The following is a 27,420-nucleotide window of genomic DNA, read 5'->3' on the forward strand; positions in this document are numbered from 1 at the left end:
CAAGGTCTTCTTAAAGTAAAGGATAACCATGCTACAATCCACAGGCAGCAAGAAGTGCCCAAGGTGGGAGGAATGGATCTCCTGGGGAAGGGGGAAACCTAGGAGATCTCCTGGCTGAGCTGGGGGCAGGTGAGCACAGGAACTTGAGGGATCGGGTTGGAGGGTGGGTGGAGGGGGAGAATTCTGAGAGAGATGGCTGGAAAGGGGGCTTTAGCAGGTTGGGTAGAAGCCCGATGCAAAGGAAACTCACACAAGTCTATAAGGATGGCCCCAGCTAAGACTCTTGGCAGAGAGGGTGCATAGCCTGAACTGGCCATCTCCTGTGATTGGGATTGGTGACTACTCCAGCGGTCATTGGAGAGCCTTCATCAGTGACTAATGGGGACAATAGAGACATCGGGCCATCCTCTGGGCGTCCTGATGAGGAGAGGTAGGAGGGACTGTAGGAGCCAGGGGGGAATCGGGGACATCACAGGAAAACTCACAGAAACCGCTAGCCTGGCTCATGGGAACTCAGAGTCGGAACCAACAGCTAGGGAGCCTGCATGGGACTGACATGGGCCCTTTGCACATATGAGACAGTTGTGTAGCTTGGTCTCTTTGTGAGATCCCGGCAATGGGAGCAGGGGCTGTCCTTGGTGCTTTGGGAACCTATTCCTCATGCTAGATTGCCTTGCCCAGCCTGAAAACAGGGGAGGTGCTTGGTCTTATGGCTGCTTAATATGCCATGCTTTGCTGATGCCAATGGGAGGCATGCCCCTTTCTGAGTGATTATGGAGGAGAGGTGGATTGAAGGGAGGCAGGGGCAGGTGAGAGGGAGGAGGGAGTGGGAGGTGAGGAGGGAGGGGAGGCTGCGGTCAGGATGTAAAATAAAGAAAAGAGAAAACGTTAGTCATAATGGCAGTCGTGGTGAGAACGAATAACAACACAACAAATTTGACTTGAGCTGTTGGACCAAGGGAGTCTCTTCCACTCCCTTTACGTGGGTGACTCTGCACTTTGCACAAAGGCTACACAGAATGGCTCATTCTGCTGTACGCTTGTGGATAGGAGAGATGCCCACGTGTGTTGGTCTTGTTTTCCTCTGGCCTCCTTCTTTGATGCTGTATGCTGTTTGAGGACTGTTACAGACTAGGGGAAGTGGTGCTCCCGTTGACATGGACAGAGGCTGCTTCTGACTGTGCTTACACATCAAGGGTTCCTAACGTGCACACACATTTCTCATATGTGAGTACACGGATCGCTTTAGGAAGGACGAAGGGGAGTATGGGACAGACACTCTCCTTCCTCTACAGAGTCCAACTTCCTTTCTATTGTTGTGATAAAATACCCTGACAGGGGCTGGAGAGACACTTAAAGTTCCATCACCTGCAGCAGACACTTTCTCTCAGGCACAGGTTGGCGCCATTCCACACCTGCATTATACATTTATGATGTCTAATGATAGAGGCCCACCTGATGATATACGAGGTCTTTCTGTATATGTGCTGGTTAATGAATAAAGCTGTTTTGGCCAGTGGCTTATCAGAGTAAAGCCAGGAAGGAAATCTGAACAGAGATGATAGATAGATAGATAGATAGATAGATAGATAGATAGATAGATAGAGTCAAAGGAGACACCATGTAGCTGTCAAAGGAAGTAACATGTCATACCGGTAAACCACAGACTCATGCCAATACACAGATTAATAGAAATGGGTTAATTTAATAGTTAGAGCTAGCCAGTAAGAAGCCTAAGACATTGGCTATCCAATTGTAACTCATATTAAGCCTCAGAGTGGTTATTACATAAGCGGCTCTGGGAACGGGTGGACTGAGAAAACCGGTCCAAGTCCCTCTGCTCTGGACCACTTCTACTCACCCTTTAAGCTTCAACTGAGCCTCTTCTCTTCTGGGAAGTCATTTTGCATTTTTGACAATGTCTTTCTCCTTGCTACCACCTTCCCATACGCTATTGTCATTGCTGAGTCCCTGCTTAGGATAAAGCCTTTGGGTTCTGGGCTCCCTGTAGGCAAGGGACATGTCTCTCTCATTCTGCAACTTGTCTGTTCCGTGTAGCCATCTCCTCTGAACTGAAACTTTCCTTCAAAAAAGGAGGCTCATGAAACTCAGCAAGTGAACAACCTACAAGTCTCAGGAAGTTCCCGAAGCAAATGAGACCAGTTTATGGAAGCAGATGAAGGGGACTCTCTGGTCTGGTATGTTGTAGCAGGGAGCGGCGGGGCTGCGTCCCCAGCACCCTGGCCACCTGCTTGGCTAGCTTCTGCCCCGAAATAATTACATGGACACTGTATTCTTTTAAACACTGCTTGGCCCATTTCTATCTAGCCTCTTCTAGGCTAATTCTCGCACCTGGACTAGCCCATTTCTAATCATCTGTGTAGCCCACGAGGTGGCTTACCAAGGAGATTCTAGCCTACGTCCATCCTGGGTTGGAGCTTCATTGCATGTGTCTGCCCAGGAGTGGGGAGCATGGCATCTCTGCTCCAGAGAGCAGAGCTGTCGAGTCTGAGCTCACTTCCTCTTCCTCCCAGCATTCTGTTCTGTTTACTCCTCCCACCTATGTTTTAACCTATGAGGGCCAAGCAGTTTCTTTATTGCTTAACCAAGAAAAATCAACAGATTGATATATGACACTCCCACATCACTGGTAAGCAGCCTGCAAGCCAGGGAACTCTGGAGATGCAACTTCTGAATTGGGACATCCAGGCTGGGGTGGGCCTCAGTGATGCAGCTGCCTTTGAGTCACCCCTGCTCCTATAAGTAGGTCTTCATTTATACTCCTGTAAGTTACCCCAATAAGCTTGTTGGTTTACCAAGTTGGGCTTTGTGGAACCATTACTTGTTATTGATCTTATGAGATGGTGTCTCACTGTAGCTTAGTCTAGTCCCATATCACTCTGAAGCCCAGGTTGGCCTCAACTTCATGGCATTCTCCTGCCTCAGCCTCCCTACTGTTGCTGTTCTAAGTGTGAGCTCCCATGCGTGCCTTGTGTTCCCAGGATAGGTAATGAAAAATCTCAGCTGGATAGAAGGTCCAAAAGAGAAGACAGTGACATTATTGTGGAAGGAGAGGGGGTAAGATAAAGGAGCCAGGGTGAGAGTGATATAATCACTGACGGTGTCAGCTCCCAGAATAGGTGGACACAGCTTAGAGTCATCAACTACCCTGGGTTTTCCAGCGCTATCAGTTTTGGAGCAGAAACAGGAACAACTTCAGCTCAGGCAAACCTAGCTTGGCCATCCCAGGATGGAATCCAGATTAATGGACAGAAGGGCTCCTCTCCTTTGGACCATTGGGAAAGGGCAGGGGTAATGAAACATGTGGGCTCTGGACCAGGGCAAAGCCTGGCTTCTTGCTTCTCAACTCCGGCCCTCCTGGGTCCAGTTTCCTGTAATCTGGAGAGGAGGAGTCACATAGATGTGTCTCACTCAATGAGGGCTCACGTTTGTGTGTGTGTGTACGTACTTGTGTATGAGGTGTGTGTGTGTGTGTGTGTGTGCAACATGCCGAGGCCAGAAGTCAACATCCAGTGTCTTCCTCATTTTCTCTCCACCTTAGTTTTTAAAAATATGAACTTATTTTTATTTATGTGTATGAGCGTTTTGCCTGCAACCTGTGTGTACACATGCTCGTGCACAGGCGCGTATACACCAGGTGCATGCAGTGCTTGTAGAGGCCAGAAGAGAGTGCCAGATCCCAGAACTGGAGTTACTGATGACTGTGACATGCCCTGTGGGTCCGGGGAACAGAACCTAGGTCCTCTGTAAGAATCACAAGTGCTCTTAACCACTGCCCCCACCTTACTTTTAAAATAGAATATCTTTATTTTTTGATAATTTCATACATGTTAATAATGCATTCGATCTTACACACCCCCAACTTCTCTCTCTCGTTCTCCCAGGAACCTCCATCTCATGTCCCTTTCATATCACTCTTTTTTTTAATTAAATAACTGATTAAATTAGTGCTTCCTTTTGGAATGCTGTCTGACTTTGCTGACTTGTTCTTGTGAGGGTAATTATAGCCCCAGTGAGCTCATGGTCCACCATTTTCTTCTGACAGGGTTTCTCGTTGAACTTGGAGTTCTCTAATTGGCTGAGCTGCCTGAATGATAAATTTCAGTGGATTATCTCTGCTTCCACAGCAATGGGCTCACTCACATGCCTATCCTTCTTAAAGTAGGTGTTTTCCTTAGGGTTTCTATTGCTGTAAGGAAACACCATGACCAAAAAGCAAGCTTGTGAGGAAAGTGTTTATTTCCCTTACACTTCAGCATTGCTGACAGAAACCCAGACAGGGCAGGGTCCCTGAGGCAGGAGCTGATCCAGATGCCACGAAAGGGAACTGCTTACTGGCTTGCCTCCCACGGCTTGCTCAGTCCACCTTTTTGTAGAACCTAGGACCAGAAGCCCAGGGATGGCACCGCTCACCATGGGCTGTGCCCTCCCCCATTGATCACTAAATGAGAAAATACCTTATAGCTGGATCTCAAGGAGGCATTTCCTCAGCTGAGGTTTCTTCCTCTGTTGACTCTAGCTTGTGTCAAGTTTACACACAAAACCCACCCAGTACAGTGGGTGATGGTGTCCCCAACTCAGGTTCTCATGCTGGTGGAGCAAGCATTGTAGGCTTGATCTGTGCACGCTCGCACGCCTGCACGGGTAGTTGTAATCGAACTCGAATTTGCTCATTCCAGACAAGTATCTTCCGACTTCACCTGTCTCCATTTCCTTCTTTTTTAGATTTGACTCCTCTGACAACCTCAGTCTGTCTTGACCTTCCCCACCTGGTCCCGCTTGCTCCTCACTGAGCACTACCTACCACTAGGGGGCAGAAGAGGTGCTTCTCTAGCTCTCTTAGCGCTCTCTCTATGGTGCCTGCAGGCTATCCCTCCAGGGGGCGGGACTACCACCACGTGACCCGGGTGCCAGGCGACCGCGCCGGCGCAGTGGCCGTGTCGCCGTCTCCGGGCGCTGTCCCACTGCGCCTCTCGGCCGGGTAGCCGGCTGAGGCTGCGGGGCCCCGCGCTCTGGGGCTCCGGCTCCTTCCGCGGCGGGCCGTGTGCCGCAGCCATGTCCCGAAAGCAGGCGGCGAGGAGCCGGCCGGGCAGCGGCGGCCGCAGAGCCGAGGCTGAGCGCAAGCGGGACGAGCGGGCGGCGCGCCGGGCTCTGGCCAAGGAGCGGCGGAACCGGCCCGAGCCCGGCGGCAGCGGCTGCGAGGAAGAGTTCGTGAGCTTCGCCAACCAGCTGCAGGCCTTGGGGCTGAAACTGCGGGAGGTGCCGGGGGACGGGTGAGGCGGGCCGGGAGTGCGGGAGGTGACGCTTGGGGATGCTCAGGCTCGGTCGCCGTGAGGGAAGCAGGGACCGGGCCTGGTGGAAGCCGGGGCCGGGCTGAGAGGTGACCTCGAGGTGCACCTGTCAAGAAGCCGAATGGGAGGGCTCTTAGGTCCCGCACGGTGTCATGCCAGACCTCCTGGGCGTCCTCGCTCTCTTCTGCAATGGGGTAACGAGGGCAGAGAGCTGGAGGCATCTTTGTACGCCTTGGGTTCCCCAAGCAAAGGACTTAACCCATTGCTTGAGAATCCCGGGCCAGCTCTTTCTCGGGTAACCCGATAACACTAATGGGAGCTGGAAAGAGGGAACGGAGGAAGGACTTAATAGAAAGGGTACGTGGTTCCAGGTGCGTGGGGAGAGAGAAGGAAAAGGGTAAAGAGACTGGGAGAGAAGGGTTAGCAGGTCCGAGGGAACCTGATTGCCCCGTGTGTTGTTGCAAGAGGCACTATTAGTGTTTTCTTCATGAGTGGTCAGGTTGAGCTGCAGAAAGAGTGGGTGTAGCTAAGGAACATAAGCCAGATGTTCCCCAGATGTCGCGGCAGCGGGGTTGCTATGAGGTTGAGGCCGGTTTAGACTGTAAGAGTGAGAGCATTTTAAAAAAGAAAGAAAACCAAAGAAACTTCGATAACCTTCGAAATTGTGGGAGAAAGTGTACTAAAGAAAGAACTTTCTTCTTTTCCTCTCTCCTGTTTTTTTTTTCTTTTCTTTCTCACTACGTCGTCTTGGCTAGCCTGGAACCCCCTTTGTAGACCAGGTTGTGTATAAAGTTACCGCGGCCTGCTGGAATTAAAGATGCGCACCTCTGTCCACCACGGAAAGTGTTTTCTTCATTTCATACTGCGCTGAAGTACACTGATCAAGACAATCACCTCTCCCCATTTGTCTTTCCTACCCCCAGAGCTTCAGGCGAATCGGATTTTGCTCTGCTCACAAAGAGTTGGGCACACCTTCCTGCTAAGTGTTTCTGCTTAAGTTGCAATTAGAACGTAATTGCATTCAGCCACCACTTAGAGCAGTTCCTGGGTCATAGAAGGCATTTAGGACATTTTCTCCCCCGAGACATGGTTTCTCCCTGTAACCCTGGCTGTCCAGGAACTCACTCTGTAGACCAGGCTGGCCTTGAACTCACAGAGATCCACCTGCCTCTGCCTCCTGAGTGCTGGGATTAAAAGAGTGCACCACCACCTGGCACTTTTTTAAATTCTTGAATGAAGGGCTAAAAAGTATCAAGGGAAGCCACAGAGCTCCAGCCGAAGCGCAGACGCTGTTGCAGACATCAAAGCAGCAGCTGAAGCCTGGCATGGTGACCATGCAGGCCTTTAATCCCAGTGCTGGGGAGGCAGAGGGAGGGAGATCTCTGAGTTTGAGGCCAGCCTCATCTATATAAACCTGGTCTCAAAAAAACAAACCAAACAAGAAACTTCAGTGGAATGCAGTGGACTCAGATGGGGTTGTCCTGCAAATGGTTAGATTGTATTTGGCAGACAGCGTGGCTTCTCTATGTCAAAGAAACATGCTGGGGAAATAGCTACTTCACAGTTGTGCTTGACCAGAAATCAAAGTCCACAGTGAGAAACGCTAGGGCTTCCATCAGGTTCTGGGCAACTTCGGGAGGATTTACTTCTCCACCCCTATGAGAGCAGACTTCTCCACCCCTATAGAGCAGACTTCTCCAGTTAATCCTCATACTTTGCTTGAGTGGAGAGCTGGAAACAGGTAGATGACCGAGATAAAGAAGAAGGGTTCCCAGTAGAGAGATGTGTAACAGTAGGTCACTTATATTTTGCTCTGTTGAGCAATTTTGTATTCTTAAAATTTGCTAAAGAATAAACAGGCATGAATGTTGTTTGAGCCATAGCTCAGTATTTACAGAAGTGCACAGACCTACACTCATTAGCCACCCATGCTTTGAAGTAGTAGCCCCACCCCTTCCCCTGCCTTTCTCTCTTTGAGACAGGGTTTTTCTTTGTAGCCCTGGCTGTCCTGAAACTCACTACTAGACCAGGCTAGCCTCGAACTCATAGAGATCCAATTCCTTTGCCTCTCAAGTGCTGGGATTAGAGGTGTGGGCCGCCATGCCCAGCGAGATGGTAGCCTCTTGGAAACACTGTAAATTTATGAGATGAGAGTGAAGAAGATAAAGGTCTTTGTCTTGAATTTATGGACATCCTGAAAGAGTCTCAGGATTTAATTTACTTGGGAAGCAGTTGCTATGGGGAAAGTGGTTTTATATATTCTTAGTGACCTATCATAGAGATGCTATCAAGAAGGAAGTGCCTAAAGTGCCTTACTCAGCCAGCAAATAGTGACTTTCCACATTCAAGATGCCTCTCAGACGAAGCCATGCTTTTATCATTCAAGAAGGAACAGCTTGAGTTTGCCAAGAGAGCGTTCCCAGATGAGCACTGCGTGTAAGTCCTGGAGCATGCAGTATCTGATAACCCCGTCAGTTGTGCAGCAGAATGGGGGCGCAGTTTAATGGTAGTAGTGCAGGGGAGTGGGGGGCAGATGCTACCTTACTTCCCAGTCTGTTCTTTGGCAGTGTTAAGTAGCTTCATGAAACCAGCCTGCCGAAAACAGGTCTTTGCTTGGGTGACATTTGACAACGGGCTGACTCTGCTGCTTTTTTATTTTTATTTCTTTTTGGTTTTTCGAGACAGGGTTTCTCTGTCGCTTTGGAACCTGTCCTGAAACTTGCCCTGTAGACTAGGCTGACCTGGAACTCACAGAGATGGGCCTGCTTTTGCCTCCCTCATGCTGGGATTAAAGATGTATGCCACTACCGCCTGGCCTGGCTCTGCTGTCATTCATCACTGTAGTGAATGGGAAGGTCTTTCCTTTCTTCCTTCCTTTTTTTTCTTTTCTTTTCTTTTTTCTGTTTCCTGCAAGACAAGGTTTCTCTCTGTATCCTAGGCTATCCTGGAACTTTTGTGTAGACCAGGCTGGGCTCAGACTCAGAGATCCAACTGCCTCTGTCTCCTAGAATTAAAGGCATATACTACTACCACCACCTGACTCACAGATTTTTTTTATGCATTAATATTTGTTGTTGAGTAGTATTAGGTTAAAATATAGTGACGTTTTGCTAATATAAAAAAAAGTAGTTATGCATTTCTGCTGTTTCTCTTCTGGCGTTGTTACAGTTTGGATGGCCTAAGATGGCGACTTGCTATAGGTGTGTTCCTTCTAGCATTCTGTAATTGGTTGTTTTTCTGAACTCAAATTCAGGACCTTAAATCTGTGTATCCCTAAAGCACAGTGGTTCTCAAATAGGGATGGTTTTGCCTCCCAGGGGACAACTGGGGCTATCTGGAGACATTGTTGGTTGTCACAGCTGGTGAGGAGGGAGGTGGTGTGGTCCTGGCATCTGGTAGGCAGAGGCTAAGGATGTTCCCAAGGATGGCAGTGAGCAGGACATTTCTTGCGGCACAGAATGACCCCAGGTGTCTATAGTGGGGGCACTGAGCAGCCCAGCTGCCCTGCAGCAGTGAGAGTGTGAACTCAGGAAAACAGCGGGGTCTCCGGAGGCCTTTAGGGTCATGGTTTTGTTCTCACTGGTGTCGGCAGTGTTTGCTTGGCTCCCTAAGGGAACTAGAGTGTTTGTTATGTTTCCTGTGTTGCTGCCTTATAACCTCATCGGCAAAGCAAGCCACTGCAGTGTTTTTGACTTGTTAGTGGGCTCCAAGTATGCCAGATAAAAGTGTATTACTAGCACTTTTAAACTAATACTTTAAAACATTAGTTTAAATGTGGTAAACTATGGCTAATATTTTGGGATTAATGTTGGGAGAGTCATGGCAAGAGCAGGGTTGCCCAGCTTTGCATCTTGGGCCCAACATTTACCCACTAACCATCGTGCTAGCCCTGTTACCAGCATTTGAAGTTTAGAAAATAAAGATGCTTAGCAGTGGCATCGCTGTTCCCTGGTGGCAGAGCAAGCTGACAGTGAGGCTTGTCTTTCCCTGGTAACCATGTGTGCCAGGTGCTCCCTCCTCAGCCTTCACAACTATGTTCTTAGCTCCCAGGTCTGGTGTAGAGCTTAGAGCTTAGTTTGTTTGAGCAGCTTGACAAACTGCTGTCTTTTGAGTACTGAATGAGAGATGACCTAGCTGGGCACCTTTAGTGAAGTTTGGTTCAGAAGGTATCGGTAGTTGTGACGTCAGTTTGGAAAGGGGTCTGGGAGTTTTAGACCTTAGGCCTGGAGTGGTTTTTGAGGTCTGTACCCTGGTTATCAGCTCCACCATTGAGCCAACTGAGGCCCTGAGTAATTTAATATTTGTTTTGAGCCCGCCAGCCGGTAAGCGGGACGGAATCCTTATTTGCTGTCTCACGTGGGTGATCTGCTGAGATGCGGTGTCTCCTTTCCTCAGGAGTCAGGCGGGAGACGTCCTGCATTAGGTGAGCTAAGTGCAGTTTTGAAAGACCTTGACCAGCATCTCTGTTTTGACAGCAATTGCCTGTTCAGAGCTTTGGGTGATCAATTGGAGGGTCATTCTCGGAACCATCTCAAGCACCGACAGGAGACCGTTGACTACATGATAAGGCAGCGCGAAGATTTTGAGCCCTTCGTGGAAGACGACATTCCTTTTGAGAAGCATGGTAGGTTCACCGAGACCCTGGGTCCTTCAGGAGCTACCAGCACCCCACCCCCACTGCCAGGGTTTGCTAATGTAAATTATGCCATTCATTTACTCAGCAAACTTGTTTGCATATTCTGTGAATAGCCCACGCTCTGCAGGTGGGAATCTATATTTAGCTGCGTGTCACCTTGACTAAAAGTACTGGCACTCGGTGGCTTGGGTGTGGCTGGGGTAGAGTGCTAACCTCACAGGACTTGATCCTTACTCAGCACCACCACCCCCGAAGAAAAGGAAGAGGGGGTGATGATAATTGACCAGAGACTTTGTGACCTCCTACCAGTGGGATGGGGAATAACCTCTAAGCATACAGGTACGGAGTCCACTTTTTAAACTCCATGCAGGGAGATGGTGGAGGCCAGGGAAGATGCTAGCAGCCGTGGTGGTTCTTTACGTTTTCATAAAAAGGAGATAATATAGCACCTCTCTGGCGGGATTTTTTTTTTTCCTGTGAAGATTAACTTAGATAACAAAATTAAATTCTTAAATTAGTTAGCTGTCTGGGATGACGGGGCTGTCGATAGCTTTAATTGTCTCCTGAAGTTATTTTATTTTTAAAAACCATGTATTTATAGCTAGAAAAAAGAAATCAGCAAGCCCATTAATATCTCACCAAAAACCTAAATGTGCCCACCCACCCACCCTTTTTGAAAGGGTGTCTATTAAACTTGAATGTGTTAGGAACTTAGTTTTGGGTGTGCTTGTGGCTTGACCTTTGATCCTCCCAAGTGTTACACATGCCACCACACCCAGTTTATGGGGTCCAGGGGGTAAAACTCACCTCCTCTTGAATGGTAAGCAAGTGTTCTCCGTGCTCATCCTCACCCACAAATAGTAGCTCCAGTACAAGGCTGACATCTGTGTCTTAGCAGGATGAGGCGGCATGGTCTCTGTTTTGATGACAGTGGGGCCCCATTGAGAATGGAGGAGAGCAAGCCTAGGGGGGAGGCTGGTGAGGAGGCTCTCTGTGTTGCAGTTCTGAGAGAGATGTGAAGGGCCAGTCCCAGAGCAGTTGGTGGAACAGTTCACTCTGGCGAGGAGACCAGGGCTGTTCTGAAGGTCCTGCTTAAGAATAGCTCTAAGCTAGGTGGTGGTGGCACACTCCTTTAATCCCAACACTCAGGAGGCAGAGGCAGGTGGATCTCCGAGTTCTAGGCCAGCCTTGTCTGTAGAGCTAGTTCCAGGACAGGCTTCAAAGCTTCAGAGAAACCCTGTCTCCAAAAACAAAAACAAAACAAACAAACACAAGAATAGCTCTAAGCTTTTAGGAGAGGGAGGGGCATATCTTGGACACTGTTAAGTGTCCTAACCCCTAACTGGGAATGGGCCCTTTGAGTCTGGCGTGTGTGTTGGGAGTGAGGGGGATAGGCTGTACCTGTTACTGTACTCTGGTGGCCCTCTTCCAGGGGTCACATTTCAAGCAGACAGGCTGTTTCAGAGTTAGCGTTTTATAGATGTGTGTGTGTGGGGGTGGTGGTGGTGGCAGATTTTGGAATTGTGTGTTTAAAATGAGTCATGTTGCTGGATGTGCTGGTGCACATTTGTTAGAGCACTCAGGAGGCTGAGGCAGGAGGATTAGGAGTCTGAAGCCAGCCTGCATAGAAAAAAAATTAAAGAATCTTGTCACTTTTCAGTGTTACTTTGGATGAACTTTGTGATCTGAATTCCACTTGAGCATCTTTAGGAAGGGTCCTGTGGTGGATTTGGGGTGTAACAGTGTAGGACAGGGAGCTCAAATCCTGTTGTCAGAGTGATGTCACTTTAGCTGTGCAGTGGGAAGGTGTTCTCTCGAAATGTCACTGCACGACTGAGTGCCGATGCATGGAAGTGTGAGCATTGAAGAGGTGACAACAGCTTTGAGTGCCAGAGCAGAAATGAAAACCAGCAGGGAGTCTGCACATCCCCAGACCCATCGCCTTCTCAGGAACGAGCTGTTGTGACTTTGTTCCAGATCCAGCCATACCTGATATTTGGAGGTACCCATAGAGGATTTGCTGGTTTAACAAGGGAATGTCTCACTGGTGAGGACCTAGTGACCCTGGCACTTGGCTCTGTCTTCAGGATTATCTCACGTAGATGTGGCTCTGTAGACTCTGCACCACCTGTCCCCATCTGTGCAAGACCTGGATCCTCAACTCCCTGTCCCCTCTTACCAGTCCATTATCTCTGGACCTTTTCCTCAGCAGCTGCCTCTTCCTCTTACCACCTGTGTTCATTAGTTTGTTATCCCCATGGGGATAGATATTTTTTCTGACTTCTGTTTGCTCTTCTTTTTTTTTTCAATTTTCTTTATTCATATTTTATTCATGGGTGCTCTGCATTTGTACCTGCGTGACAGAAGAGGGCATCAGATGCTATTATAGATGTGGCTGCTGAAAATTGACCTCAGGACTTCCAGAAGAGCAAGCAGCCAGTGCTTGTAACACCTGAGCCGTCTCTCCAGCCCCACTGGTTAGTTTTTACTGTCAACTTGACATAACCCAGAGTCACCTGGAACCTTAGATCAAATTCGCCTGTGGACATGTCTGTTGGGGATTGTCTTGATTGTTATAACTGATATAGGAGGACCTAGCTCACAGTGGGTGGCACCATGCCTAGACTGGTAGTCCTGAGCTGCATGAGAAAGCCAGCTAAGCATAGGTTTATAAACTAGAGACAAACCAGCAAGCAGCTTTTTTCTGTGCCTGCCTGCAGGTTCGTTGAGTAACAGACTGACCTGGAAGTGTAAGATGGAATCAGCGTTCCCTCCTCCAGGTCACTTTAGTCGTGGTGTTTGTCACAGCGACAGAGTGAAAATAGAATGCCACTTCACAGGTACCCTCGGTGCAGTGTGGTTTGGCTCTGTGTCCCTCTTGATATTCAGTCTGTTCTAGATCACAGAGTTGTGAGCCAACTTCATTTTCCTCCAAAATCTGTTGCTAGTCCCCACTGTTGTGGGGGCTGAGCCTGCACTTTACAGCCTTTCATGATCTGTGATTTTTAATTTCTCTCCTCTCTCCGGTTTTCTCCCTGTATCTCTGCAGTCCAGGTTCCTGTCACTCAGAAGAGTCCGTAGTCTCTCTTGTTGTTTGGAATATCATCCGTTGACTTTGAAGCACCGGTTTAGTAGTCCCAGCCCAGTAGTTTATCCTCCACCCCCTCCCTGTGCACGCGTGCACACACACACCTTTATGTTTCTGACTTGAAGCTCAGGTATGAGAGCATAGCTGTGCAGGGTTTCCCTCGTCTCTGACACTAGTACACATTCAGATTTCCCCACACTCACGGGAGCTGCTCTGATGGCAGTGGTTCTGTGGGGGAAGGGAGCAACTAAAGTTAGCCACAGGGAAAACTCAGTCCAGCACAGTCAGGTCTCAGAAGGTCCCAAACCCAGTGCTTCCTTGTCTTCCGGAAGTGTTATGCTCTTAGCATTTCTGTGACTCTACACAGAGTACTGTCAGTAGGGAAGCTTGTTCCAGCGTCAGTCCAGATTTGTTTGTTTGGTTTTTTATTTGTTTTTGGTTTTTTGGGTGGTTTGTTTGTTTTTGGTTTGGTTTTGCTGTTTCTTTTGTGGTAGCACGTAGCTGCTGTATAGTCTGTTAGCAGCTATAGACTAAGGTCCATCATGAAAGACAGACTCGCCTTCTCCTTTGGAAAGTCCAAAAGATTGGCAGATACTTTGCGGGAGCCTGGAGTAAAGACCAGATCAGACCTGTCCTGAAGCACCTGGTTGTCACCATTGTCCATATTATTCTGATTATAGTCTTCTTCAGGGCAGAGTGACAGTGGCCATAAGCCAGGGCTGTGAAGTCAGCTGCTAGGATGAAAGCTTAGCCCACCAAGTTTAGGCTCTGTGTCCTTGGCCATTATTTGCTGTCTTCACCCCCCTCCCGCGTTCATCTCTCTAGTGGCGAGTGTGATAATCCTTCCAAGCACTGCTCTGATGATTAAAAGTGATGATTTCTGAGAAATTACCTGCACTGCTTGACACATGCATGTAGCATCCATTAGTGTGAGCTGCTGCCATGCTCTATTGTGTACATGCCGTGCCTGTCATGCAGCCATGCAGATTGGAAGCACGCAGCATTTCTGAAGGAAGTAATCAGCAGATCCTTCTCTGATGACGAGCACCACCGAGTACAGTCTGCATATTGTTTACCTCTGACTCCCTAGACTGACGGTCGGTGGCCTTTGAGATGTGTGTTCATGCTTCTCGCTGCTTGCAGTACGTAAATACCAACCATGTTTGCATTTGCATTTTCCATCGTAAAGACTTCATTTTTCTTTCCTGTTTCCATGCAGTGGCCAGTTTGGCAAAGCCTGGTACTTTTGCTGGCAATGATGCAATTGTAGCCTTTGCAAGAAACCATCAGTTGAATGTGGTGATCCATCAGCTTAATGCCCCTTTGTGGCAGGTAGGTCACCTATTTAGGAATGTCCTGAAGATGATGGGCTTGACCTGTGATGCTGAACTCCTAAGAATAGCTTGGACCATGAGCTAACCAAAGACAGGAATCTTGTGATTTGGAACTAACCTCCATGCTGGGTCAAACGGAGTCTGGAGTGTGAGAGAGAAGCACTTTTTGATCCTGGGGATATTGCTCAGCTGTCAGCAAAGTGGTGATGTGGGGACAGAACCTAATGTGGAAATGCTTCACATAATTTGTTAAGCTATCGTAGAATAAAATGTTTAGTACACACAAATTGTAGTTTTGAAGTGTACCTGTTCCCCTGCAGTTTGTGTGTGTGTTTAGGAGTAGAGAAGTGTCATCAGATCCGTTACAATGACTGTGTCTGCCAGAATGACTACTGAGTTTTCTGACCAGTAGACTGCTGTTTTTATTCAGCTCCGTTTGTGTTTTGATTTTTCCTGCAATAAGGATTTTATAACACATTTGCTCCAGGCGGAGACAGTTAAGCCACACAGCCCTCTACTGTCCATTCAGCTCCTTCTGCTTCTCTTTATCTCCTGCATTAACCTCATCTCTCAGTCCATCAGACCAAGCATCCCAGAGCCCAGGTGATCAGAGGTTGCTGACCGAGTGTACACTCCACTTCCTTATTCACCCTCAGAACTCACAGGGCTTTGTATCTGGCACAGCTTGAGATTCTGAGCACAAACTTTCTGCCCCTCCTGTTCTCTGTCACTTTTTTATTAGAACTTTTTTATTAGGAAGTTGAAATGTTTAATTGAAGAAGAACTGGGAAATTCAGAAAAGCCCCTGCAGGTGGGCGAGAGTCACCAGAGTCACCCTGACTGGAATTAGGACTGTTGGCATTTTTAGTGTGTGTCCTCTGCCGTTCACCCCACATTGGGCATATGATTGGGGAGGGTGCACATCACACTGTTTTTACAATACATTTTAACCACATATACAAGAATTTTCACTCATCTCACACACACACACACACACACACACACACACACACACACACACACACGCATGCACCTGCATGCGTTACCTCTCTTAAAGGGAATGACATTTTTTTTTCGTGTTCTGCCTGCATGCACCCCTTTTTAACCCCCTGAGTAATGGCTTGACTCTTTTAAAAAGAGGGTCCAGTATTTAGAAATATAAGTTGCACATGCCAGAATTCACCGTTTTCTGGTTTATAGTTCCATGTTTTGATGTACATGTTATGCCACCATCAACATATGGAGTAGCTCCACTCTACCAAGAAGTTAGTGCCTGCCCTGTTTAGTCACCACCCACTATTGCTTTCCCAGCCTCTGGTAGCTTCTGATTCATGTTTCCTTATCGTCTTGCTTTTCTGTCACATAAATGGAAGTCTTCAGCCTTTCATATCTGCTACAATGTCATTTTAACAAGAGTCACACAAGACAGAGTGACGTATATGCTGCATGCAGGGCTGGTGAGAACATCTGCCTCAGGATGCAGTGAGCAGGAGGGAAACAGCATCCGTGTCCTTGGCCCAGTGTTGTCAGATGTCGGGATAGCAGGGAGAGGACCCTGTGTTCAGTGGGTACTCTTAAGAGTGAGCTGCTGGCCGAGAACACAGGCGCCCCTCCAGTTCCAGGTGTTTGTTATTAGTGTTCGCCACCAGTGACGTTGTCAGGGCACTTGAGTGTATGGTGTGCGGAGCCTGATGGAGAAGGAGAACCCATGTCAGCGAGGTAGCTGTCTGCTGCTTTCCCTGACAATAACTGTAACGTTTCTTCATTGCCCCAATTCTTATATTTTTTTCAAATCTACTTCTGTTGCGTTCTGGTTTCTGACTTGAAAAAACAATGGAAGTATATACTTAAAACAAATTTGTCCCATTGGCTCTATTCTGCCTGGCAGTACAGTCACTGTTCTGAGCTCTTGCATTAATGATGAGTCGGCTCAGAGTCAGTAACGTGGATACCGAAACCTGCATTGCTCCTGCATTGCTGTGCACGCCTGTGAGCAGTTTCTGTGTATTACAAAGCCAGTGATAGGCCTGCTGGATGTGAGTATGTACATGGCTCCTAACAATTTGGTGATTTTTCCAGTTGGATTTCTTTTCATAATGTTCATATGTTGCTACTAAATCTTTAGATGATTTAGGAAGTTTGTCATGTGAAGACAAAGTGAAAATTTCCTCTGTCAGTGTCCTTTCTGGGAGACAGTGGTGCCGCTGCTGTGTCCCATGTCCATCTAGACTTGCTGTCTCCAGACTAGACATTCTGCTAGAGTTGTTGCACTTCCTACACAGGATTTGTATGATTCCTCCTGTCCCATGACTTGCTGGTTTTGTGGGGTTTTTTGTTTGTTTGTCTGTTTTGTTTTTCATATCTCTGTTGCTTGTAGACCAGGCAGGCCCCAAGCTCAGAGATCACCTGCCAATGCCTCCTGAGTGCTGGGATTAAAGGTGTGCACCACCACCATCATTTCAGCTGACTTGCTGTTTTTGGATCTTGAATATTATTTAAGTTAATGATCATCTCAGATTACTTGGGACTTCTAGTGAAAATAAGGAGGGCTGATGTTTTGGAATTTTAAAGGACAAACAGGCCAGATGGTGGTAGCGCACACCTTTAACCCCAACACTTAGGAAGCAGAGGCAGGTGGACCTCTGTGAGTTTGAGGCCAGCCTGGTCTATAGCATTCCAGGACAGCCAGAGCTACATAGTGAAACACTGTCTCAAAAGCAAACAACAACAACAACAAAAAAAAAAAAATAGAAAAGAAACAACAGTTACCTAGAGGCAGAATCAGAATTATTTTAGTGTCTGTTTTATTATGGGTGTTTTGGAGGGAATCTACCCAGCCCAGCACTTAAAGTTTTATATGCTTTTTTTTGCATGATTTTAGGGAATCAATTCTTGTTGTATCCTAAAGCATTGCTGGGATGTAACACCCTGTGGCCAGTACCCAGGGTTGCTCAGTGTACAGGGGGCAGTGTGGACAGTGCTCAGAGAGTGGTGTGTGCAGGGCAGGGTGGCCATTGCCCAGGGCTGTAAAGTGTGCACAGGGCTGTGTGATGAGCTAGTACAGATTTACTCTATGGAATTTTGTCTTAGAACTGGTGCAAGTGGCAGGTTTTGAGATTGTTGCTGCCTGTAAGTTTCATGTGTGATTGGAAACGGAGATAAAGTTATTATAGCTATTAAGCCATGTTCAAGCCAGGTTTGTAGTGTTTTTTGAGATCTTCAAGAGGATCTAGAAACTTTATACTTGACATTTTACTTCTTTTTTTTTTTTTTGCAATAGTAATCCTCAATCTGTTTGAGCTTCGGGCTCAACAAAGCTGGCTCTGCTTCAGGGTCTTCCCAGTGGGAGGAGCCTGTGCACTGAGAGGCCAGGCATTTAGTTTTATCTGACTTCATTGCAGGCCTGCCCCTGGCTGGTTAATCATTCCATGCAGATTCACTTGCCTCTAGGCAAATGTTACGTAGGCACATGGAAGCCTGCAAGGGAGAGAGCTCAGAGACTGTGGCATGTCCTAGCCAGAGTCCCCACAGGCTCACGCTTCCAGATCCTCTCCTGTGTCTGCAGATTCGTGGTACGGACAAGAGCAGTGCGAGGGAGCTGCACATCGCCTACCGCTACGGCGAGCACTATGACAGCGTTCGGAGGGTCAATGACAACTCGGAAGCGCCAGCACACCTCCAGACCGATGTGAGTGAAGCTCCGTTCCTTCTGCTTTCAGACCTGCAGGAAGCTGAGCACCAGGGACCAGCTGTTGTTGCAGGTTATTGAGAAGTTGCTGTCAGAGCACTGTGGCTCCGAATGTTAAAATATTTCAGCTGACAAAAGCACTAACTGCCTAGCCCGACAACTTGGATTTGATTCTAGGAACCCACATGGTGGGAGAAAAGAACCGGCTCTCACAAGATGTCTTCAGACACACACACGAGGTCGTGGCACACGTGCACATACATATAAATGTAAAAAACATTTTTTTGTATTTTGTATTTCTTACTTTTTAGTGAAGTGAGAGACACTTGTCCCTTTACCTTCCTCCAGTAGGCACCTATAGTTAGATGTATACACAATCTGAATTTTTTAAATTAATTTTATATTTAAAAGTCTATTCTGAAATTTGGCAACTACGCAAGCCAGACTCAGCTGTCACTGCCCAGTACTGCCGTCCAAATACCGTGGGTGCCTCGCTGCTGCTCTTCCTGTGTAGTTCCTCTCTTCTTTGTATGCAGGGCTGTCCCAGATTCTCATGTGGGTGAATCTAGCCACTACTATTTTCATCAGCTTGTTTTTCAAATTCTTCCTGTGTTTGGGTGGTTTGTGATTCGGGCTGTGTTAGAGAGCTGAGGGGAATTTCCTAGAGCCCATGGTTCCTATGCTGTGTTTTAGTTTCAGATGCTTCATCAAGATGAAGCAAATAAAAAAGGAAAGATCAAGACAAAAGGGGTGGACTTTGAAGACGGCCCGAAAGATGAAGTGGAAGATGCTGTCCAGAAAGTTGGCAACGCAACTGGATGCTCAGTTAGTATCCTTACCCCGCGCCCCCCCACCCCCTGCCTCACAGTTGGATGCTCAGTCAGTATCCTTGCCCCTCCTCCAGCCACACCTCACAGCTGGATGCTCAGTCAGTATCCCCCCCAGCCACACCTCACAGCTGGATGCTCAGTATCCTTCCCCCAGCCATGCTGCATAGCAGGTGCTGCCATGCTAGAGCTGACCTGCCAGAGGCCCAAGAGAATGGAGAGCTGCTAATTCATTTCCCTTGTTTGCTGGATTTCACCCATCAATTCTCAGAATCCCAAGGGGTGTGTTTAATCTTTCCTGAGTTTAGCTTTATAAAGAGAATTTATTTATAAATTCATTGGAATGGCTACTGCATTTGATGGCTTTGTTTGAAATTTATGTTTCTTGGTGGACATGGTCTTGGAGCCTTGTCAGTTCCTCTGTTCCTGTTTGTGTGTATCAGGCTGCTGAAGCAGAGCTCACAAGCGTGACACATCTAGACTCTTAAGTGTCTGTCTGCTTCTTCAATAGGATTTTAACTTAATAGTCCAGAACCTGGAAGCAGAAAATTACAATATTGAATCTGCAATAATGGCCATACTTCAGATGACCCAGGGGAAAGGAAACAGTAAGTCCACAGTTAAGACTTGTAAATAAGCTTCAAGTGTCATGCGGTGGCTCCCTCAAGCAGGTGTCCACAGCCTCCATGATTGCTTTAGTGTCCACACTATCCCTCTGTCCCCTTCAAGCGCTGTGAAGGCTGCGAGCGTCAACACTGCCTTGTGTTTTTGCAGTGCAGTGTGGTGGGTATGCATGTGCGGGGTGGGGTTGGGCCTGGATTTTAAGTGAATTAATAAGTTTAAATCTTAGCAGCCATGTGTGGCTCTGGCCTAGTATTGGACAGTATAGGGTTAGGTCATGTTTTGTTTCTAGATTTGGGATAGAAATGAATGCTTTATTCCTAAAAGTTCTCTTTGAAAGTCATCTAAGAAACAGATGCTGCTGGCAGAAGGGACTGTGAACCTTGGAGCCAGCTAGAGGCTTCAAATGCTTCCTGCAGCCTCCTGACCATCTCGAGGAACCTGACTTTATAAATGTCAGGGATCTGGGGACCCTGGTGATCTTGCAGTAACGTAACTGCAATTGCTTTGTGTAATTGTTGGGTTCTTGGTTTTAACAAAATGCCTTTCTTTGGAAGATACAGAGGAGAACCTTGAGGCTAGTGACCAAGTGTCAAAACAGTGTGACCCTTCATTCGAGGAGGCAGGCAGCAGCTCCAGACTCACTGGAAATCAGGGTGGAAGTGAAGGCCAAACGGAAAATAGTAAGGCTCGGACCAGACCTAGCGAAGGAAACAAAGCAAATAAAAGCCAGATCCCAAAGGTATGGCGTGGTCGGGAGGCAGGGGCACCGTGGTATTCTATAGCCGGGTGGGAAGCTGATTTTCACCCTGGCGTGCGTTCTTCTAGATGTGTAAAAGTAGCTCTTGTAGAGCTTCTGGGGGCGGGGTCCATAGAAGCATAAGATCTAGAATGAAGACTTTGCTTGTCCCACAATCACAACAGTCGATAGCCCTCTGTACAGATGCATAGCTGCCTTTTCCCATCCGTTGTGACTGTCAGAGCTGCGGGTGTCTTTGTGAGTCTTTGTGCTTTGCGTTGTTTTCTTGCACAGTGTCCCAGGTGGCACGAGGGCATGTCTCTCAGGATCCGCTCAGGCTCTTGCTAGCCTGTCGGGTACACCCCTCCATCCCTGCCCCGACTCTCACAGGTGGACAGCATCATTAGTTTGCCCAGTTTGGAACTCATCTTAAAGGCAGATGTTTTGAGCTAGACTGCCACCTAATGTACAGAAAATGATGCCACAGTCTGGGAACTTTATTGCCATTATCTAGAGTCTTAAATGATGGAGAAGCATCTCCAGGCCCCTGCGATTGTCGTCAGTGGCTGGACTTGGGGCACTGTCTATGGATATTTGGATTGTTTTATGAAGAGGATTGCTTTTACTTGATGCTTCAGGAAGGAAACATACATTTTAAAGTATATTTTAACAGTAATGAAAAAAATTATTTTGGTTTCTCAGGCTGGTTTTCTCTGTTCTTGCTAAAAGCATTCTGGGCCTTGTGCTCAGTCAGCCCATAGTCTCATAGCACCAGTGACCCACATGGCTCTTCCAGGTTACAAACAAGCAGCGGAGGGAGCAACAGCGACTGGAGAAGAAGAAACGACAGGAGGAGAGGCACCGGCACAAAGCCCTGGAGAGCAGGAACAGCCACAGGGATGCTAACAGAAGCGAGGTGGATGTGAATACGCAGGTTACCTTGGTGAAGACCTTTGCTGCTCTGAACATCTGATGCTCGGCCCCCTGCGAGCTGGAGGATGAACGTTGCAGACTAGGTATCCCGGCCAGGTGTCCTCTGACAGTGCCCACACGAGCCCACGGAAGTCAGTGCCCTTCGCGCTGCCTCGTCTGTCCTGAGCTTTGTCATTGTTTGTTGTGTGACAGTACGGTGGAGCCATCCACTTTCTGAAACACAAAGAAAGTATGGACTCATAGGTGGGTTATGGGGCAGAGGAGTCTTTGGAGCGAGGCCTTATTTGCCCCGTGTATCAGAACGTGGTAATCCTAGGCTCTTCTGTGACGTGTGGAGTGGGTTTGCTGTCATTATCTTCAAGTCGTTGAGCACAATCATTAGAAACCCCCACAGTGACAACTTTGTCTCTCTTTCATTTCCAAGCAGGGATGCAGGTCTGGCACCAGCTCAGGAGTGTGCCGAGATGTGATTGGCTTCTCATCTGGTTGCTTGTACATGTCAGGGCAGTCAGGGACATCAGCTACATCTCCCTTCCTCCCATCTCTGGTGTCACCTCAGTGTGGCTGCCCTCCCCACTCCAGCCAGGTGGCGTGTGTGCCTGGCTGTGGGAGAGCCTGGGTTTGCTGGGAGCTCCACAGCGCAGTGGAGTTTGGGATGTTTCTCTGGACAGTTAGGAGATGGGGGGGGTATTGCTGTGACAGCTCTGAGCTCTGATGTGCAGGGCTGAGCCCGCAGCTGCACAGGGCAGGCCTGGGGGAGGCTTTTCCTTAGAAGACTCTGAAGATTTCTTCTATGGGAGAAGTCGACAGGATAAAGTTTTCCATGTTTGAATGTTATTTTTTCTTTTTTGATATTCTAGACTCAGGAAGATGCCTATAGGGAAATAACTGGTTGTTTGATCTTACAGGTTACTAAATTTTCTTAACATGTGAAAATGAAATGAAATCCCATGGCATAGCTGGGCATGGTGGCTCAAGCTTGGAATCCAGTCCTCAAGCAAGGCAAGAGTGCTGCAAAGTTGGGGCCAGCCTGGGCTGTGTAGTGAGTTCCAGGCTAGCCAGGGTTAGAATAAAAGGCCCCATTTCACTGCCTACCCAGTAGAGAAAACTCTTCCAGCGTGTGTCCTGTACTTTGTGATTTGGGATTTCAGTACTGGGAAGAGTGCAGCCGAGGCTGAGGCTGCCTGTGGCTGGGCGAGCTGGCAGGGGAGAGAACCTGTGCTGTGGAAGCCTGCGAATGACTCAGTTCTGAAGCACCTTCAGTAGGGAGGGTGCTGCTCCTCAGGCTGGGTTATAGGAATGTTTACTGTAAACTGTCCCGTGGGGTGGACAGTCATGACTAAAGCCTTCACCTCCTGGGAACCTACTATTCAGACTAACACTGTATGCTGGGTCAGAAGATAACATTTTTGTTATCACTAGAAGCAAAAGGAAAATTAGAAAAGGTTTAGACACAGACACCACTGTCTGGGCAGGTTGTGGGTTCATCCAGTTGTCTTATCAGCAGGCCGTTTACTTCTTCAGTTTAATGATGTCCTTTAATTTTCCTTTTGTTTGGCCTTGGAACTTTGTGTTTTGTTTGGAACTCCTGAAGTCTCCTGGAATCTCTCCCAGGATGCTGCGTTACTTTCTACCTACAGGACATTGCAAGACTGCAGATTTGAAAGCGACATGGCATTTTTTTTCCTTCTCAGCTGGGAGACTCAGGTCTCAGGCCCAAAAGGGAAGGTGGTGGCTGCCGTGCTCTGAGGGATAGGAGTGGAGCTGGCTCTGGGAGCCAGTGTGGGGCCACCCGGGACAGGGTGTGGGTTGGCCAAATTCATCTAAATGGAAGCTCTCTGTTCCCTGCTTTTCTTTGTACTGCCTGAGTGCAGCATGCCAGGTCTTTGCAGACAGGTTAGCATTGTTTACCAAAACCCCAGGGTTGGAAGTCAGAAGTGGCTGGGCTGGGGGAGCCTGGTGCACTTGTATGGGACACCCTGGGCTCCATCCCCAACACTTAAAATTCAGGCTGTGGCTAGTTCTCAGCAGCCTCTTGGCCACGCAAGGAGCTGCTGTTTGCCTGGCTGAGGACAGCATAGACCTCTCGGGTGGCAGCTCTGCTCTGGAGGTTTACAGACTCACTTTTGCTTCTGGAAGGCGGTGGCTGTGTGTCCTGGATTGCAGTGGCAGTCTCCTCAAAGAAGGTTCCTTTGTCTCTGTCCACACTTTCCAGTTTCAGATGGTGTGTCTCTTCAGTGTGCCGATTATTGGAAGTGGGGAGCCTGCACCCAGCTTCAAGGTGCTGCCAACTCAGCCTCACTGAGTGAGAGCCGCTGGGTCATCTGTGGGCGTCACCACTGTAGTGGGCACCTGCTGTTTTTACCTCCTTGGCACCAAAGTGAGGCCCAGAATGTCGAGCTTTGGGGTAACAACGGTTAACACTGTTCCTCCAGTCCAGGTCCTCACAGGGAAGTTGGCATGGGAAGGGAGGGAGCCTGTCAGCCTCCGGCTGGGCCTCAGCTGCTACCTGAGAATGTTGTTGTAGCTCATTGTGAGCACACAGGAAAGCCACAGTGCTTCATGGAGGCTCACTGGCTTTATAAACTCTGTGGAGAGGTTCTCTGGATTTTAAGGATAATTTTTTTAAGGTTAAAATAAGAAAAGAAAAAAAAAAAAACAATGGCAGCACTTTGCACTGGAGGCAGATGAATTAAAACAGCGCTGCCCAGACTTGGAGAGTAGAGCCCACCAGAGATAATGCTGAGAATGCATGTGTTCATTTGGGTTTTCACAAGAACATCTACCTCTGGGGATTGTGGCAGGAAGAAGAGTCTTAAACGTCCACCATGGTTGCCTATATTTTCTTGTGTGAGCTCTGAAAACACTTCTGACCTCGTTTTGATTGTGAAAGTGAAGTGGACTGACCTTGCAGGGCAGCTGGAGTGGGGCTCAGCGGGGAACCTCTCTGTAGCTCAGGCAGAATACCCTGCTTCCCTGGGGAACAACAGTGGCTCGGGTTACCTGGTAGTGTCAGGTGGACTTTGCCAGTGGACTGCGCTCAGAGTCCTTTACTGTCTGCCTGGGTTTTACCAGGACAACACAGAGTGCCCTTATTTTACCTCGGAAATGTTCAGCTCAGACACCCAGCTGGGTAGAGGAAACCCGAATCCCCAGAGAGTGGCTCAGTCACCCCAGCAGAATGAAGCAGAAAGAGGGGGAGCCTCCTGAGAATTGTGGCCTTGATGGAGCCCCTCCTGAGCTCCATGTCAGCATGCAGCTTCTCACCTCTGACCTCTAGGCCCAGGCCGTGCAGGGCTTCAGTCTTGTCCTTTCCTTTACCTGCTGTGTGCTTCCTTTCGCTAAAGCTGGTATGGCTCACACCCAGCGTTGTCCCGAACAGGCCAAGAGATGCTTTTCCAGGAGCACATCCCTAACCTCGCAGGCCTGCCGTTTCCAGGGTCAATGTTGAGTTGAAAATAGAGCAGCACATTTAGGTTCTAAAAGTTGACTGCTGAGTGGGACCATACACACCCTGCCTCTGTCCTGAGTGGGAGGGAGCGCAGGGTGTGAGGCAGAGAGCTGTGTCCTGTGAGTGCCTGGCCTCCATCCCAGGAAAGGCCTGACCCTGTCTTCAGCCCTTTCTTTTTAGGGCCTCACTCTGTTCTGTAGCTCAGTTGAAATGTGGGTCTCCTGACGCTCACTGGAGATGGCTGGTGACTTTATGTCATCAGGGCAGCCCTGTGGTCCAGGATTCCTTGTGCCCTGTCCTGAGCACAGGGGAAAACCTTTGGGGTGTGGCTCCGATCCTCGCTCATGAGCACCCCGCAGTCCCCTGTTTCCATCACCACGGCACTCAGTGACGTTCATCAGCCTTCTGCCTGTGATTTGAGCCCCGCCAGCCCTCTGTTGAAACCTGAGCCCTGCTGGTGTGGGGCTCCAAGTCTTCCTGTTCTTGGGGTTCATTTTCCATGGTGGCTACCTTCCCAGCATCCCTCACGAAGCTTGGAGGAGAAAGGTAGACAAGAGCCTTGAGCCAGTCTCAACACCATCCTGCGTGCTGGTGTGCTGGTGTCTGTCTGTCCCCCTAGAAAAGGGGGCCAGTGTATCTGCCTTCTCCTTTTTCCGATTGCACTGTTCTTGTTCTAACTTCAGGTTACAGAGACCTAAAATCTTCTTGGGGTCATGACCCATAAACTCAGCAAGTCTGCCTTAGCTATGTGTAGAGGTGAGAGATAGCTGTTTTCTGTGTCTGGAGCCTGTTTCCCCCTAGGATGTCTCTTTTCAGTTTGTGTTCATCCGAATCATTTTATCTTTTTATTTACCAAAGTACTGTACTTGGCTATTTGCAGTGTTTTAAGAACCAGATGTTTTGTGTTTTTGATCTTCAACACTTGGTGCAATAGAAGCCGCAAAGATGTGCCACTTTATCTTTGAAATGGATTTTGTATACCAATAAATTCTAGTTTAAAAGCAAAGTCCATGTTGGTTTGTTTTTGTTTACTTGCTGTCTGAGAGTATTCTAGGCACCCACTCTACCACGAGCTACATCCTTGGCTCAGATTGTTCTCACCAGTATCCGACCACCACTTAAGTGAATGAAAGGTCTGAAAAGCATGCTGGGAAATTGCCTTTTCTGAGACCTTTGTGTGGGAGGTTAGAGGTGCTTAGACTATGACTCCTAGTGTGATAGTCATTAGGGACCTGGCAGAAGCAGCATGGGTGCAGGTGAGTATGGCTGCCTCGTGGCCGGGCAGACCATTGATTAAGACCTCCCTGGACCTCAATATGTCTGACATGTCAGGTGCCACCTTGAGAATTACCTCCACAGGACAGCGCCAGCATGGCTTCCTCTTGTACTGCCCCTTGGGGCACTGAAACAGTACACTTGCCTTGTTTAACAGAATTAATAAACTGCGCTGTTCTGGTCCCATTTTGCCTGGGAAAATGTGTGCTCCTAGACCACACTGATGCAGATTGAGAGCTTTTGGCTAAAGAGGATGGAGACTGGTCCAGCTGCTTCGCGGATTCTGGCTCTGCAGATGGAAACGTTCTGCACCTTATCTGAAGCTGCTCTGATCAGCCCGTGGTAGAGCGATTTGAGTATTCTGTTTGTTTTCAGTTCTCTCTTAGGGTTTCTATTGCTGTGAAGAGACCACGGCAACTCTTATAAAGGAAAACATTTAATTGGTGTGACCCACTTACAATTTCAGAGGTTCAGCCCATTATCGTCATGGCGGGGAGCATGGCAGCTGGGAGTACAATGGCTTTCAGGCAGATGTGGTGCTGGCTACATCTTCATCAGAAAGCGACAGTAAGTGGTCTGTTTCAGTGGGCATGGCTCAAGCGTATGTGAGACCTGAAAGCCTGCTTCCACAGTGACACACTTCCTCCAACAAAGCCTCACCTCCTAATAGTGCCACTCCCTCTGAGCCTATGGGAGCCAATTACATTCAATCTACAAGTTTATTCACCCTTCCAAGCATCTGAGAATCCATCCTACTGACTCCCTGGGTCTTAGAAAACAACCAGGACCTTAATCATCAGAGAAATGCAAATCAAAACAACTCTGAGATTCCATCTTACACCTGTAAGAACGGTATGCTGGAGAGGTTGTGGGGAAAAGGGAACACTCCTGCATTGCTGGTGGGAGTGCAAATTGGTACAGCCCCTTTGGATGTCAGTGTGGCGATTTCTCAGAAAATTAGGAAACAACCTTCCTCAAGACCTAGTAATACCACTTTGGGTATATATCCAAAGGATGCTCAATTGTGCCACAAGGACATGTGCTCAACTATGTTCATAGCAGCTTTGTTTGTCATAACCAGAACCTGGAAACAACCTAAATGCCTCTCGACTGAAGAATGGATAAGGAAAACGTGGTACATTTACACAATGGAGTAACTTCCGCAGCATCTCCTTTAGCGCCTTTACCTGTTAGCCTTGGAGACATCAGCTCAAAGGCAGTGAAGGCTAATGGCTCTCAAATATGCATCCCTGTAAGCTCTTGCATATTCGAGAGCTGTGGGAGCCAGGGGCTGGTCAAGTGAGTCGGTGTAGTATTTACCAACCGTGTACGGTGCCCCTTTCCACACACATCGTTCCCGCTGAAGCAGGCATTTAGAAACTGCCTTTGCTAAGAGGCGCTGACTCCAAGCCCAGCATCCCTGCTTTCACTAGGTGTCTCTTTACTCTGGCCCAGACTCTGGCTTGACTGCATGGGCCTGTCAGTTTCTATGGCGTGTTTGTCTACCCAAACCTGT

The 27,420-nt window shown here is 48.3% G+C and overlaps 1 protein-coding gene across 1 annotated transcript; it reads left to right on the forward strand.

The window, feature by feature from the left end:
• Nucleotides 1-4,976: 4,976 nt before the first annotated feature.
• Otud3 (OTU deubiquitinase 3) lies at nucleotides 4,977-25,630 on the forward strand. The gene is made up of 8 exons (XM_005352955.3): nucleotides 4,977-5,294; nucleotides 9,788-9,936; nucleotides 14,256-14,368; nucleotides 17,936-18,058; nucleotides 18,752-18,883; nucleotides 19,397-19,493; nucleotides 20,064-20,248; nucleotides 21,042-25,630. Exons 1-8 carry the CDS (start codon nucleotides 5,077-5,079, stop codon nucleotides 21,216-21,218), a joined length of 1,194 nt encoding a protein of 397 aa, XP_005353012.1. The 5' UTR covers nucleotides 4,977-5,076; the 3' UTR covers nucleotides 21,219-25,630.
• Nucleotides 25,631-27,420: the final 1,790 nt, after the last annotated feature.

The sequence above is a fragment of the Microtus ochrogaster genome, chromosome 10, assembly GCF_000317375.1.
Source record: "Microtus ochrogaster isolate Prairie Vole_2 chromosome 10, MicOch1.0, whole genome shotgun sequence".
In the NCBI taxonomy this organism is placed as follows: domain Eukaryota; kingdom Metazoa; phylum Chordata; class Mammalia; order Rodentia; family Cricetidae; genus Microtus; species Microtus ochrogaster.

Bases quoted from the DNA above. Each gene is read 5' to 3' on its own strand.
- Otud3 (XM_005352955.3), top strand. From the start codon at position 5,077: ATGTCCCGAAAGCAGGCGGCGAGGAGCCGGCCGGGCAGCGGCGGCCGC. The intron at 18,059-18,751 runs GTGAGTGAAGCT...GCTGTGTTTTAG, and splicing joins CAGCACACCTCCAGACCGAT to TTTCAGATGCTTCATCAAGA. The intron at 20,249-21,041 runs GTATGGCGTGGT...TGGCTCTTCCAG, and splicing joins ATAAAAGCCAGATCCCAAAG to GTTACAAACAAGCAGCGGAG.